Below are 15105 nucleotides of genomic sequence, written 5' to 3'. Positions count from 1 at the left end.
TAGTGGGTTTTGTGCCCAAGCAAGGACTTCAGTAACAGGCTCTAAGTCCTTGTACGGTATAAGGAGGCTTTACCAAGTGGGGGCGGTGAACTACACAGGCAAATTCGGATTAAGATTGCCTGCAAAAAGACTGCAGGACTGGGGCCTGCCTTTGTTACTCTTGATTCTACTCTTCTATTTCCACCTTCAATATTTCAGACCATGAGAGAATTCGTGGTCTGGTTTGGCCTTAACAACAGAGGGAGGTGTGCTTATCTGATTGGGAGAAGGCTGGTGACGTGGTGGCAGACCTGCTTTATAGCCCTGGGACACTGCTGCGCACCTATTCCTGCCCTGAAAGCCCCAGACGGGTTCTTTGGCTGCCCTCAGGCCAGATGGCGCGCACCCTGCTCCTGATGCTGCTGCTCTCCCTCGCCTCAGCCCGGTCGTTTTCTCACCAGCGAGGCCTCATCTTCAATTTGGTAAGAGGAGGCTGGAAAATGCAGAGTTTGCCTGGGCCCGATCCCATGTGCTCTCCAGGGAGGGGAAGTCTCTTGGAGTGGAGGGGAATTAGCTGCCCTGCGGATTTGCAGGCTCTGGCTCAGAATATCCCCTGGCTTCCTTTCTGTGTTCAGTCAGATTCCTTGGGAATTTCCTGTGCTGGAGGAGAGAGGTTTTCAAAGGCATCTACTGCAGCTTAGTACTTCATTTCAATTTATTTCCTTCATTCTAATGACTTCATGGGCATTTCTGTGGCCCCTCCCCATACTCATAGGGCAATGACTCACAAACCCCAGATGGATTAATTCTAGCTGCCCCACTCCCCATGTGGCAGGGAATTATCATTCTCCCCATTTTACAGATGGGGAAACTGAGGCACAGAGCGATTAATGGCCTGCTTTGCAGCAGTGTCAAGCAATCCTATCTCCCATTGAAGCCATGGGGTGGGGAAGGAGCTCAGCATCTCTGAATATCAGGCCATTACTACGTATCATGGCCAAAAAGGAAGCTTATGGCAGAGCCAGGAACAGAGCCAGAACGGAGGTTTCTGGTGTCCCAGTCCAGGGCTTTAGCCATATGGCAGTTGCCACACATTGCCTTAACCACAAGCCAATTCATTGGGCTTGGGACATAAAAGGTGATGGAGCCAGTCAGAATGTGTAACCCGAACCAAGCCCTGGAAACCACAGCCAGGGCCTTTGTGGGATTCAGGGTGAAGAGGGGGAAATGTCAGATTCTCGGAGTAGGACACTGGGGACGGGACACGCAGCTTCCCGGGCACATCCCGTCTGTGAAATAGTGTTTTACCCTGAGCTGGCAATGGCAGATTGTGTGTGTGTGCAAGCGTGCACAATGGACTCACTTTTGGGGGCGGATTCTGCTATCCTTATGCGTGATTTATTCAGGGCAAACTCCTATTGACCTCCCTGGGCGTCTTACTTAAGTCAGAACTGAAGAAAAACTTCAGGATTTGGCCTATAGTGAATTGGATGAAATAAAACTTCATTTAGACTGTGTGTGTGTGTGTGTGTGTCCATAAAGTTCCACGCGGTATGTGCGTGCCTATAGATACACGCTCCGCACCGAGATAGACTCAGACTCATAAGAAACCACCAGAGGACTTCTGTTCTCTGCCAGTGGAGACACGCCCGGCGTGCGTGTGACAGAGGGCAGCTGCAAGGTGTGGCTCCCCGTCTGTGATAGGAAGAGGCACAGGGAGACTGACCTTAGCTCTGGGGCCCTTGGGGGTCCAGGTGTCGGCTCTCACTGTGCTTTCCTTCCAGGACAATGGGGAGCTGTGTCTGCAAAGCGCTCAGTGCAAAAGCAGGTGTTGCCACAGGACTGACATGTTAAGCCTGGCTCGTTGTGCGAACCGAGCAGCCGAGAATCAGGAGTGTTCCCCCAAGGTACGTGGCACGCTAGCTCTGGCTCATGCTCCCACAGATGTGCCTTGTCCTTCCTCCTTAAGCGGCGGGTAAAGCAGCTGAGACCGGATGTGCAGGCAGCTGATAGAGACCCATGTTTGCAAATTGTTTGTGGGTAACAACAATGGGGAGGGGCAAAGCCCCAGCAGCTTGGGGATCCCAGTCCAAACACTTGAACCTTTGTGGCCCCTTTTCTGTGACCTGCCGATAGTCCCTAGTGCTCTTCCTCCTTGTGCCACCCCCTCTAAAAATCTTGGGTGCCCTCAACACCTTCCATGCAGCTAGGGCTGGATCTTCAAGGCAGGTCCCTCCCACTCTGGGGACATCTCCTCTCCAAGGTAGCCCTCATCCCCCCTCTAGTAACAGCTGCTTTCTGAAGGAAGGCTGCATGGCTCACTTGCTCCTTGCTCTCTTGGCAGGAGCTTACCTGGTGATGGAGACCAGCAGCCCCTCTGCGGGACCTTCCTAACACCCCACTCAAAGACTGGGCAATTCTAGGGCTTTCCATTTAGCTGCCTCTGGCAGGTGAGGCTGATGATTTGTTTCCCGGCTGTGCTGTCTGATCGCACAGGAAGGCCTGATCCTGGACGAACAAAGGGTACGGGACCAGGGGTAATACCACCTCTGGGTCAATACAGGGAGGTATCAATGTAACAGCCTGCTAGACAACAGACTGCTTTGCTGAGGCCTTGCTGGTAGACCAGAGGCGGCGCTGGGCATGCTGCAGTGTGCCGTACTATGACCCAGACCTTTGTGTCCCGTGCAGAGCATCTACGGGGTTTACTACAAGTGTCCCTGTGAGAATGGCTTAACCTGCGAGACTGATAAGAGCATCGTGGGATCCATCACCAACACCAACTATGGCATCTGCCAGGATCCTGGGAGCTTGTCCAAGTAAAAGTGGAGTAACGGCACAGGAAATGATCCCACGCCCGCGCCCCGCAGCCGTCACCCCCTTCCCACGCCCGCGCCCCACAGCCATCACCCCCTTCCCACGCCCGCGCCCCACAGCCATCACCCCTTCCCATGCATGCACCCCTCCTCTCCACCATATCTACTGTATACACCAGGCACCTCTTCCCATTCTCCTTTCTCTGCACCTCTCACTCCACACCATGCAGATATCTGGCTCGTTGTCCCCAGACCCCTTTCACCCAGCCCGCACACTGATCCCTCTTGCTGTCACCAACACCTGCACCCGTCCCTCCACACCGATCCACACCACACATGCACACACCTACACTCAGCTCTGCTGGAGTAATGCACACGGATCCTGAATGACATTTGATTATCGGGCGTCCCTCTGTGCTGGGTCTGACAATTCAGAGCACCCTGGGTGAAACAAGAATGCATCAGTTCAATACCCTCCAAGAGCCATTATTGTCTCTCCCCCAGCCCTCAAAAATAACTACCCGCCTCTATTGCGCACTGTATCTTCAGCTGACACTTTGCAAAAGGGGCTGCAGCCCCCTTCCTGGTGCCCCCTCCTGAATCCCATTGTTCATAAGCTGTGCCAACCTCACCCAGCCTTGGCCCTGACTTCCCACTGATTACATCATTGTCTCTCTTTCTGCAAGAACAGCCGGGTTCTTCATGGGACTGCAGCAACTCTTGTGCCCATCCATGTCACCCTAACCGATCTGGCTGGGGATGGGCCGGGGGAAAGGCGCTCTTGTTGGACTTTCCACTAAAACGTTTCTTCTCCTGGGGTAACGTGAGATCAGGAATCATTCCCCGTCTCCTCCAGTTAATACACAGGTAGCTAGGCCAGGATCTGTTCCAGGGACCAAGATAGAGAGAGCAAAGGGCCTGTAGCAGGTGGGAAGGGAGCGGTTGGGTGGAAGGTAGGGTAGAGGGGACTTCAGACCAACTCAAAGAAGGCTCATGCCTTGGGCAGAACAAGGTTGGAGAGGGATTTCCTCTCTCTAGGTGAAATCCACCCCTGCACAATGGGTACTTCAGGTGGTGCAAAAGCCCTGGTCCGGGGTGAATTAATCTCCTAGACTGATGCTTGCTCAGTATTCGTGCTGGGCATAGAACTGCGGGCAGTACTGTAGCTGGTTAACTCAGCCGGTCATTCTCCCTGTGGACTACACAGGGCAGATTGCAATTATCTCCGATTGAGTCCATCACTGAAATCATTCAACTAGCAGCTTTCTTTTGCTCTCCAGCAAGACCTCACCTCCCAGGATGCACCCTGGCCACGCAACTCCCCACAATGCACTGCCTTTCCTCCCCCTGAGAGGAGATCAAGGTGCATTGTGGAAGACTGAGTCCAACCAGGGAGCCTGGTCTACAGCGGTGAATGGGAGCATGAGGCACCCAAGCTACAATTCCCATGAGGCACCGCAGCAGCCTTTCAGAATTGAACCATTTTGGTTTTCAGCCAAAATACTTCAGACTTTGATTTTTCTTTCTCTCCAAAAGTCAAATTTTTCTGCAGGGAAACCCCCCATTTTCTGACCCCCTCTAGTGATGCCACCTCCTAAGTGGTGTTACCCGAGAGCTCTATGCATGTGTGCATAATCCGTAATCGTATAAATAGTTAATAGATAAGGGGCCAATAGCGGGCAGAGTCCCTGGGTTTTGTAGGACAAATAAAACTTGTTAGCCTTGTGCCTTGCAAATGGCTTTCTTAGTGCAAGCTCTTCACAACTGCTGTTAATCTAGCATCAGGAGTGAGAGTTGTTTGCTCCTCTGTTGTGTCACGCTAGCAATGGCCGTGAGCAGCAGTTCACCCCCTGCTGCACACTTCTGCACTGCACACTTCTGCGCACACTGGGGCTTTGCCTGGTTTTCTTCTTTTTTTAGAAAGGGAGTAGTGTATAGGAATAGGGCGGTACCCCTTTAAATAGGTTGTCTGCCCTCTAGTGGTGCTCATTGTATCCCATGTTTCAGAAGGCTCCAAAATCCGAGCACAGCAGTGATGTGTCTGTGTGGCTAGGCTTTGCACGTTGTGTATACTCTTCAGTAAATGTGGTTATTTGGGTCCCACCATGCCCTGTGGTTCTTGCATATTGTTTACTGTGTAAAGAGTGGGACACAAGGGGAAACAGAGGCACCCAGCAAGTCAGTGTCAGAGCCATGAACCCAGAGCCCAGCTCTCCTGACTCCCCATTAGCTCTAACCACTAAACTATCCTTCCTTTTGTGGCTTATTTATTTGCATTGCTCTAATGAGAGCTTAGCCTGTATTTGCTCTGCTGTAACTGAGTGCCTCTCAGGTGTCCTTGAACTGACCAGTCATCTGTGAAATCTCATTCCTTTTACCAGGAGCGGGCCTGTACCTGATCCTCAGTCCTAATCTGGGCACCTAGGCTGGGATTTACTGGGGTGACCGTGCCCGGCGTCCCCAGGCAGACACAGGGTTTGAAAGCTGGAAGAGGGATCTGAGGGAGAATGCATTCCCCTTGGCACTAAAGTTTTCACTAGCAATGTGGGTGGACGGTGGTTTCCTTCTGGTGGATTGTTCCTACTCGAGGCCTGGTTGGACCTGGCCGTGTGGCCCAGAGGTGCAGGCAGCTTGAGCCACGTGCAATTTCCTGGGAGCAACATGTCTTATGGCAGGTGGATTTTATTCTTCATCCACTCACTGGCAGCTCCTTCTGTGCTGAGTGAGTGGTCAGTCAGCGTACAAGGGCACACCTGCCTCGGGAGGTTATGGGGATACTGCAGACTCTAGGGGCAACAGACTGGCCAGCGGGTGTCCTGTCCACCCCAGACTGCCAGTTACAGCCCTGCATGTGACCATCTTTGCCCTTCCTGATGCATGAGTGGCACTTGTCATTGGCCAGTTGGGTCCATGCCAAGCAGCTGGGACATAGGGTGCAGCCCAGAGCCAGGGCTGGCTCTCCATGTACTTGAAATGAGAGCAATTTCTGCAGGAGACCCTCCTCCCCTCAGGCCTTTTCCTTTGGCAGGGAATAGGGGGAGAAGGAGCCCAGGAGGCAGCTGGGCTCTAGGCCAGTTAGAGCTTTGCTGGTGGGACCTAGCACCTTGCATTTGCCCCAGGAGCTGTGGGGCAGGCAGCCTGGCGTGTAGGCATAACAGCCTCACCCCAGTCCTCCTTGCTCAGCATTTGGGCCAGTGTATGTCTATGCCCCATACTAACCCCATGCTGTGACCCAGCGTTGAGCCCAAGCCCCACTTCCATCCATGCACCAATCGGCCTGCCTTGGGGTCAGCCAGCACGTAGGCCTCAGGGCCCAGGACCCGGCTGGAGGTGGGTCGGAGCCCGTGTCTCACCGTGACTCAGGCCCAAGTCCCTTCTGCAGCGTGGACGCACCTCGAGCCACAGACCCAAGTCAGAAGCTCTGCGTTGCAGTCTGGCCGTGTTGGCAAAGCTGTGAGACCCGGGTCCAACAATGACCCGTCCGGTTTTACAAGGCAGTGTGGATGCTCAAGCGTGGGCTTGGAAACATCATATCCCCAAGCTCAGATCCCACCACTCTGGGCGTAGAGGCCTTGTCTGCCCTGAGGGTTTGCCCTGATTCGAGCCATCACAGTTTACACTTACCCCGGTTTCTAGCAGGGGTGAGCCCTGATCCTCCCTCGGGGCAAATAGCAGCTTTGCCTGTCTGCACTGGGGGGGTTGCACAGTGAATCAGGGCAAACCCCCAGCCTAGCTAAGGCCTGAATTTAGTTACCAAGGAGGGGTGCTGGGGATGTTTCCCAGGGGCTACACAGCTGAGCTAGGAGCCAGGTCCTGTGAGATCCCCAGTGATATTGGGTTCTCCCTGGGGAAAGACAGAGACAGACAGCAACGGCCCATCGCTCCTGAGCTCTTTTATTAGCCTCTGGTGATTCTTACTGCTCTGATCTGGTTCTACCCCATCCCCGCCACGAGCCAGCTCAGGGGTTGTCATCCTCATCGAAGTAGGAGCATTCGACATGCTGCCTGCTGCATTTGGCCTCCTCCTCCTTGCAGAGCTGGAGGCTCAGGATGACCTTGCAGGCCTGGATTTGCACCTCCTCCTCTGGGTGGATGATGAGGGAGAGCAGACGGTCGGCCAAGCGGGAGTCCTCTCCGAAGAGTGCCTCGTGGAGGGACAGCTCGTTGTACTCCCAGTGCACCGACTGGTACTGCGGGGTCAGGCGCCCCTCGCTCAGCTTCTCCACAAACACCAACATCTCATAGAGCAGGTTGCCGGGCAGCGAGGCGTGGAAGAGGTTGAGGAAGTCAGAGTGCACCTGGGGGCCCAAGGAAGGTATTGCTTTGGGCTGAGTTCCTCTCCGCCCCCCCATACATGTTTCCCCTCCATGGTTCTGCCAGATGGGAATGTGAGAGGGAGGGTGGAAGATCCCTCCCCAAAGGCCCTGCACAGGGTCCCGAGGATCTGGGGGGATTCTGGTTTAGCCAGGGCCGTATCTCTCTGTTCATCCTTGCCAGCCTCGAAAGAAGGACCAACAGCAGCAGGTGCTCAGACCCCGGAGCCCTGCCCAGTGTGTGTGGAGCGCTCTCAGGTGCTGGCTTTCTGCTCCTGCTGGGCCTGAAACACTTTGAGATCAGCCTCTTGGGGGATCCCAGACCCACCCGCCTCTCGATGGAGAAGGATGGGGCAGGAAAGTTAAGGAGGCATCTATGAACCTCAGCAAATGGGAGTGGTTCAGCTCCAGGGCCTAGAGCAGAGAGTTGTGGGGGGAGGGAGCGCTTTGCTGCCCCGCCCCACATTAACGCTCAGCGTTTGCAGGTGCAGGACAGCAGGGAGAGCGTGTTTTCTTTCGGTGGGTTGGGTTTTTGTCCAAATCAGCAACTGTATCCAAACCAGGGCTAATTAGAATCAGAACTTTCAAGTGTATTCGGCCTGGCGCAGAGCCCCCGTGGGGAAACTTCGGCCGGGGCAGCTGAAGTTTGGCAAAGTTATAAGCAACTGGGTCTTACAAGGGGAAAATGCCAGGCATTGCCTGTACCACCTATGATAGAGGACTCCAGACCCCCCTGGCCTTGCCTCCTCTGTGCTCCCTGCTCCCCTCTGACCCGGGCCCAGCTCTTCCAGATGCTCCCAGCCCTGCTAGCAGGCTGGCCCTTACCTGGCAGTTCATGATGTCATACAGAAGGTCTTCTTTCTGGGCCAGGTTGCTCAGCAGCTTGAGCACCTGCACCTAAGGAAACAGGGCAGGGTGTCTGAGCGCAGGACTCAGGGAGGGGAACACCACGCCAGGCCCCGGCACTGCTGAAGCAAAGGTCAGTGTCCAGCAGGAGCCACTGAAGGGAATGAGGTGGGAGAACTTGCAGCTGCTCACTCCAGCCCCAGCCTCACCCAGCAGGGGGCACGGTAGGGGATGGGCTTAGGAGCACTGGCTGTGGGGGAGCTCCCAGCTACTCCAGTCCCAACCTCACCCAGCAGGGGGCGCTGTCGGGCATGGGGCAGGAGCACTGGCTGTGGGGCGCTCCTGGCTACTCCCGTCCCAGCCTCACCCAGCAGGGGGCGCTGTCGGGCACGGGGCAGGAGCACTGGCTGTGGGGCACACCTGGCTACTCCAGTCCCAGCCTCTCCCAGCAGGGGACGCTGTCGGGCACGGGGCAGGAGCACTGGCTGTGGGGCACACCTGGCTACTCCCGTCCCAGCCTCTCCCAGCAGGGGGCGCTGTCGGGCGTGGGGCAGGAGCACTTGCTGTGGGGCGCTCCTGGCTACTCCCGTCCCAGCCTCTCCCAGCAGGGGGCGCTGTTGGGCACAGGGCAGGAGCACTTGCTGTGGGGCACACCTGGCTACTCCCGTCCCAGCCTCATCCAGCAGGGGGCACTGTTGGGCATGGGGCAGGAGCACTGACTGTAGAAGCACAAGACCAGCCTAGTGGCCTAAGCTCAGGATTGGGAGCCCCTGTCCCCTGCGTTCCAAGCTGAGCTGGGACAGGGACACACGGTGTGGGTTTAGACAAGTCCCACTTTCCCATCTGCAAATCCGGTCTGAGGGGCGAGGGGAGTGCAGTTAATTCGTTAGCGCTTGTGCTGCTGAGGGCATGGTAGAGCAGCCCAACGGCCCCCTTAGGGAACAGCTCGAGGGCAGGGTGCGGAAGCAGCTCACACCGACTCCTGTCCCAGATGGGGACTCCCCATCCGTCATGGTGCAGGAGCTCCTGGCTGGAAGGAGAAGGAATGCCCCCGTTTCTATACCTGGGTCAAAGTGCTCCCCGTCTGCAGGATCTCCATCAAGGAAGGTATCATCCGTCTCAAGAGTGGGTGGGTGTGATCCGGCAAGGGCAAGCCATTCAGCAGCCTCAGCCCAGCAATGTGCAGCTCCGTGTCCCAGATGGTGGTGACCAGCTCCAGGATCTTGGGCACGAACTCCTGCAGGGGAAGATGGAGCGGCCCCATAGCTGTTCACCTGACTCCAAAGGCCTGGGGCAAGCACAGCTCCCTAGCAACACCCTCCGAGGGTGCCTGCTTCTGTACTTTGTGTGACTCTAAAGAAGGACCCCCACACGTTTCCCTTCAAAGAGAAAGACCAGTGCAGGCAGGGAACCGATGCAGCCGACCCCAGAGGCAAAGGGCTGAGGGGTAACCTTGGAGCCAAAGGAGGCCAGACATACTGAGTGAGAGGCAGAGAGGGGAGCAAATACCTGGATTTTAATTTTAAACTTCCGGATACCAGCAAATGCCTTGAGGGCGTTCAATGCCTGGATTTTGATGCCTTTATCTTTGTCATCCAAGGCTGAGGCCACCAGTCTGATGTCCTCATAGGTACAGGCTGAGGCCTGGAGAAGTAAGACACAGACATGGGTAGAGGTGAATTAAAACACATGCAGGGACATCTTGCTTCTGAATCATTATTTGTGCCCACAAATGTAGGTGCTGGGGGGCCAGGAGCCATGTAAGTACCTGGGGCGGGGGGCTGGGAGGGGAGCCAGCAGAGCTTCCTTTCCAATCAATCTGCCAATGCGGTGAGTAGGCAGTGAGCTGTTTAACCCCGGGCAGAGCCCCACCAAGCCCAGGGCTGGAGCCCTGTTGCTGTCTCTTAATGCCGGCCATGTGCCAGCCAGGGGAGCAACCCTGCCATGCGAGGGCCACTGTTTACTGGGGTGATGGACAAGAATCGGATTAACTCTGCCCCCGTGTCTGTTCCATCCCATCTCTCCCACTGAATCACACCGGCAAGGACCCAGAGGCCCCGAGAGGGATGTCCCATGTCTATCGCCCTTCTGGGGCACTTGGTCTAGTTAATTTTGTACAACAGATCTAGGAACAGGTTTAGCCCAGCCCCACGAGTTTATCCCATTCCCCTCTGCTCTGCTGTGGGGCTCGCGTTACGTTAAGAGGCCTGCGCCACCCCGTCTGCCGCTCCATCTCAACCTGCTGCCTGTGGCCTGCTGTGGGGAGTGAGATGTCTGAAGGCGTTCCTGGCTTTTCGCTGAGCTGGACCAGTGCAGCCACTGGGAATACTAGGAGGCTCTGTCCATGCCCAGACACAAGGTTGTTGAAGCTGAGGGAATTGTGAGCACAGACCAGGGGGGCCCTGGTTTCCAACAGGGTCCTCCCAGACTTGGAGAAACGACTAAGAAACCGGCCTCACCCTGTTAATAAGCATGGGAGCGAGGATCTAACCAAATCCTCAACCCCTTCCAACTCGGTCCAGAGCCAGGCTTTACAGCTTGGGCCCATCTCTCGTTAAACAGCATCTCCGCCTTTTTGGCCTTCTTGGCCCCGTCTGGGCGAGATTCTTTGGCATCATGGAACAGCAAGCAGAGTCCCCTGAAAACTCTGTTATGCCAGCTGAGATCAGAGCCTGGCTCAGGCATTGCACCCCATTCTTTCTTTCGGCCTCCCGCCTTCCCCCGGACCCAGAATCTCTCTCCCCCCCCCACACCCAGCAGGTTTGGAAGGAGCTCTGATTGAAAGGACCAGTTGGCCTTTGCTCTCACCTCCGACTCCAGTAGGTAAACGCAGCGGGTGATGCTGTGTAATATCATGCTCTTGGCGTAATCGTCCTGCTTCTGGCTCAGGGAAACCAGGAGCTTCCGCAGCTCCCCAGAATCTTTCACAGCAAAATTCCCAGGCTCGATGGCGAGTCCTAGATACAATCACCCAGCAATGAGTCCCCAGCGCCGAGGGGAAGGCACGGCACAGGGAGCAGAGTTCAGACCCTGGCAGCAGGCATGGAGCCACCCAGCCTGCAAGCTGAGCTCCAAGAGGAGAGCCGCCAGGGGAGGCTTTTAATACCATAAGGCAATGTTGCCTAGTGGTTAAAACACTGGCTGGGGACTCAGGAGACCAGCGTTCTAGTCCCGGTTCTGCTGCTGGGTGACCTGGGGCAAGTCATTTTGTTTCTCTGGGCCTCAGTTTCCCCATCTGTAAAACGGGGATAATGATACTGTCCTCCTTTGTAAAGCACTATGAGATCTACTGAGGGGGGTGTTATTATTAAGAGACAGACAGAGACATTTCCTTGCTCAGCTCTTGGGCCATGTGTGACAAAGCCCAAACCCAGACAAGGCCAAGGGCTCTGGTTTGCCAGAAGCTTTGCCATGGTTCTTGGACCTTTCGGGCAACCTAGGCTGAGCTCCACATGAGCTCCCTTCCCGCCCCAGGATTTAGCATCTATCCCAGATGTGCTCAGAATATGCTCTGCTTCCGGCTGAGTTTTATTCTGAGTTTTCAGGCTGGCGCTGGGGGTGCAAAGAGACCACAAGAGCCAGACCCAATAAACCAAAGGTTCATTGACCCCAAACAAACTGAAACTGAAGCATCCCACAGGCTGGGGGTCCGGCTGGGTGGAGAAGGGCAAGCAGGCGCCCCTGTTCTCCTGGGCCATCCCCGTCTCCCATCCCTTTCAACGGGAACTGGGATTTTGTCCCTTTTCACCAAGCCCTGAGCAGTCTGATCAGCCAACGGGGAACGGAAGGGTTCCAGGAGAGAGCCACATGCCCAGGGCACCACGCTGGCATGTGAAAGGGAGTGTGGGGAGTTTACAGCATGAGTTCAAGGCAAACAATCCAGCTGTTCAGAACAGTTCCCAGTCGTGTGTCCCATTGGGGAGCTTGACCTATGGCCCTGAGCCAGTTCTCCATCCCAGCTCCCCAGACTGAGCTGCTGTGCCGACTGCCTCTCCAGGAGTGGGGCTGTTCTAACCTGCCGTGGCACGAGGGGTACCCGTGCCGTGATGGGTCGGAGCCTGCCCAGGTGGATGGGAGGTGGACAGCAGCGGCTCACCCTGGCCCAGCGCAGAGATTTATCATTACGGCAGGGCGGGGAGAGCCTAACACAGCAACCGACAAAGACTAGAGAGCTGGAGTTGGCCCCGGTACCAGCACTGCCCTCTGCAAGGGGATGAAACAAAGATCCTCCTACAAACCCACGGGGGCCAGCCGTTTGGGAATAGCCACGGGCTGCAGGTTTTGCAGATTGGTTAGATAGCCGAGAGGGGCAGCCTTGGCATCAGGCCATGTGATCGTGCTGGCAAAAACTCAATCCTGGATCAGCCACCTAGGTTACCTGGGAGAGGGGGCCCCCTACTGGCAGCGAGGGAATGACACTGTCAGTGAAGGGAGCAAGAGAGGTGGGCTTTGACCTTTAATGAGGCCTCACTCAAAATTAAGGCAACAAGCAAACCAGTGCAATTTACAATCCTGACAATAACAACACAGAGGTGACAGAACAAATGTTGTGCCTTCTGAACTGTTCTAATCAATACTGCCACGGCACGTGCCATCAGTAGAAACATTAATCGTAGATAAGCATGATGCTATCTGACCCTTTAAAACTTCTATTTGCCCTCCTGACACTAGCAAGCTAACACGGAGGGCTTCAGGTTCCCCTGATGAGAGGGGGCAAGTATCATTACGAGAGAGGGGCCTGGGCTGCAAAGTTATCTCGGGATCCAAACTCCCCCACCAGAGGTGGTTTGAATCCAGGATTTTGGCTTGGACGCCTCTCCAATAGATGGGGAAACTGAGGCACAGAGCGGCGAAGTGCTGAGAGGGTCGGCCAGCAGCAGAGCTGGGATTAGAACACGGGGGCGCCTGTTTGCTCGAGGCCACTCCAGCAAGCACGCCAGGAGGCTCACGGTATCAGTGACAGGAGTCACTTGTCCTTGGGGGGGGCCCGATCCCTTCTGCTAGCCCAGTGCGCCGAGTCCTCCCGCCGGGGCGAGCTGCTGTCAACGGCGCCGGTGAACGGCGCTGCACCGAGACCTCCTGGAAGCAGGTGGCTGCTCCCACTACTCACTAGCTATGCTGACAGGCTCCAGGCTTAAGGAGGGGCTGTTCAGTCCTGCTCGGATGGTCTTGTAAAGCAGATAGATGGCCCCGGCTCCTGTGGCCACACTGAGCATGTTTTTACGGGTGCACATCTCTAAGTACTCCATCTTCTTGCCTCGCTGCCTGGCGGCATCTGAGGGAAACACCAAGAACCCGCTGGGGGGGGGCAGCAGTGCTCTAGAACCGGAACTCGCAGGGGCCCAGAACCGTGGCTTCAGATAGGCCCCCCAGCTGGAAATACTCAGCTGCTCATCACATGGTTTGTGATGTCACCAGAGTCCATCCTGGCATCTGTGGTACCTCGTTTCCTACTGGCTGGGGGAGCCGGGAGGGGGTGAGAGGAAGGACTCCTGGGTTCTGTTCCTAGCTCAGACTAACCCTAACCCTTTCCCTCATCTGTGAAAGGGGGACAATGATACTCCCTTTCCCTGGTAAAGTGCTTTAAGATCCACACCTGACAAGTGCTGGGAATGGGCCAGCGCGGGACGGTACAATGACAAGGAATTGGCTAAGTCCAGTTTTAAATGGCTCAACCAATAGGGCTCCCATCTCTTCCTTTGGGAGGCTATTCCACAGTTCTCGCCATCAGGAGGTTTTCTGATGTGAGCCTCAATGGTCCCTTGCAGCGGCTGGTCCCTTCACTCCTAGAGACACTTCCCTTTACCAGGATTAAACTCTCCCTGATGTCTGAACCCTTCAACTGTTTGGATCAGGAAGGGGCTCTCACCACAGCCATCCCAGATCCAAACACCTGTAGACTCTGAGGACATTCAGATCCGCAGCTGGGTCAGGATCCAACTTTTGCAGCTATCAACTTTCTCTGTCGTGAATCTAACCGGCCCTGGATCCAGCTGTGGATCTGAACGCTGGTCGTGGAGTGGTCGACTGTTCTCATGTTCCCCCTCCCTTCCCACCTCGGTCATAGGCAGGGTGATGGAGCGCGCTCTCCCCGTGCGATTGAAACCTTGGGCTGTTTGCTGGGGATGCAGCCATGGGGGATTGTTCGTTTGCCAGTGAGGGGGGGGGGGGGGTTTGCTGCTTTGGAGTGGGAATCAATCACCGGTGTCTTTTAAAGCATATGATGCTCTGGCCCCTGTGTGACTGTCTAGCACCCCTGACAGGATGCCAGAAGTGCTTGGAGCCAGGAGGACAAGGCCCTATAGACTGTGTTCTCTGGAGAGCCTGGGGGCCAAGGTGTGTGTGATCTATGAAAGGGGGGGCAGTGTTGCCTAGAGCGTAGAGTACTAGACTGGGACTCAGGAGAGCTGGGGTCTATTCCTGGCTCTGTCACTGGCCCATTGCAGCATGCCGTGCCTCAGTTTCCCCAGCTGTAAAGTGGGATAGTGACACTGCCCGCCTTTGTAGAGTGCTTTGAGATCTGCAGATGAAAAGCACCGTATTGCAGCAAGGTGTGAGTATTTATTTAAAAGGTGTCGCCGTCACTGGGATCCAGCACCTGCGTGAGGAGAGTGTGACTCTGCCCCACCTCCATCTCTCTAAAGGTGCGGGAATGGGAGCGTTCTTTGAACCCAAGGGCCCTGGCCGAATCTTGCCGTTGGATCCCTTGAGGCAGATCCAGCATGCACCAGTGGAGGGCAGCAAAATCCTGGAGATGGCCAGAGGGTTTCCGCCATCCAGCCTCCGAGGGATCCTCCGGGGCGAAGGCTGACACCATTTCCACAGCGTGCTGGACCAAGCGGGTGGGCTGGAGGGAGACTCCCTGCCTGCTGCACAGAGGGCCGCAGGGCACCCCAGCTCTCCCACCAATCCCGCGTCTTACTGCAAACGCTCCAAGTGTTTCCAAACATCCCCTGCCCCCAACCTCACCCCCGGGGCGTCCCAGAAACAGGAAGGTGCCGCCTGGAACGGTGCTGTGCCCCTCCACCCTTTACTGAACCCATGGCCCAGGGGGTGCTGTGCTGCCGGGGCCCTGCTCCCTCAGGTGAGAGGTAACACCCACGTCTTGACCCCGTCCCCTGGCTGCTCTGTGCCACATCAGCGGTGTGGGT

At 55.9% G+C, this 15105-nt stretch overlaps 2 protein-coding genes across 2 annotated transcripts; one reads left to right on the top strand and one right to left on the bottom strand.

Moving 5' to 3' along the window:
- The first annotated feature begins 374 nt into the window (after positions 1-374).
- On the top strand, positions 375-2802 carry CLPS (colipase). The gene is made up of 3 exons (XM_077839444.1): positions 375-461; positions 1764-1886; positions 2671-2802. The coding sequence occupies exons 1-3, from the start codon at positions 375-377 to the stop codon at positions 2800-2802; spliced, it is 342 nt and encodes a 113-aa protein (XP_077695570.1).
- A 3952-nt stretch (positions 2803-6754) lies between these two features.
- ARMC12 (armadillo repeat containing 12) lies at positions 6755-14771 on the bottom strand. Its single transcript, XM_077839577.1, has 7 exons — positions 14540-14771; positions 13065-13229; positions 10763-10911; positions 9464-9598; positions 9018-9191; positions 7934-8005; positions 6755-7093 (listed from the first exon to the last, which is right to left on the bottom strand). Exons 1-7 carry the CDS (start codon positions 14769-14771, stop codon positions 6755-6757), a joined length of 1266 nt encoding a protein of 421 aa, XP_077695703.1.
- Between the last annotated feature and the right edge of the window lie 334 nt (positions 14772-15105).

Source organism: Eretmochelys imbricata, chromosome 21 (genome assembly GCF_965152235.1).
Source record: "Eretmochelys imbricata isolate rEreImb1 chromosome 21, rEreImb1.hap1, whole genome shotgun sequence".
NCBI lineage: Eukaryota > Metazoa > Chordata > Testudines > Cheloniidae > Eretmochelys > Eretmochelys imbricata.
This window is presented reverse-complemented; position numbering and strand designations above follow the sequence as displayed.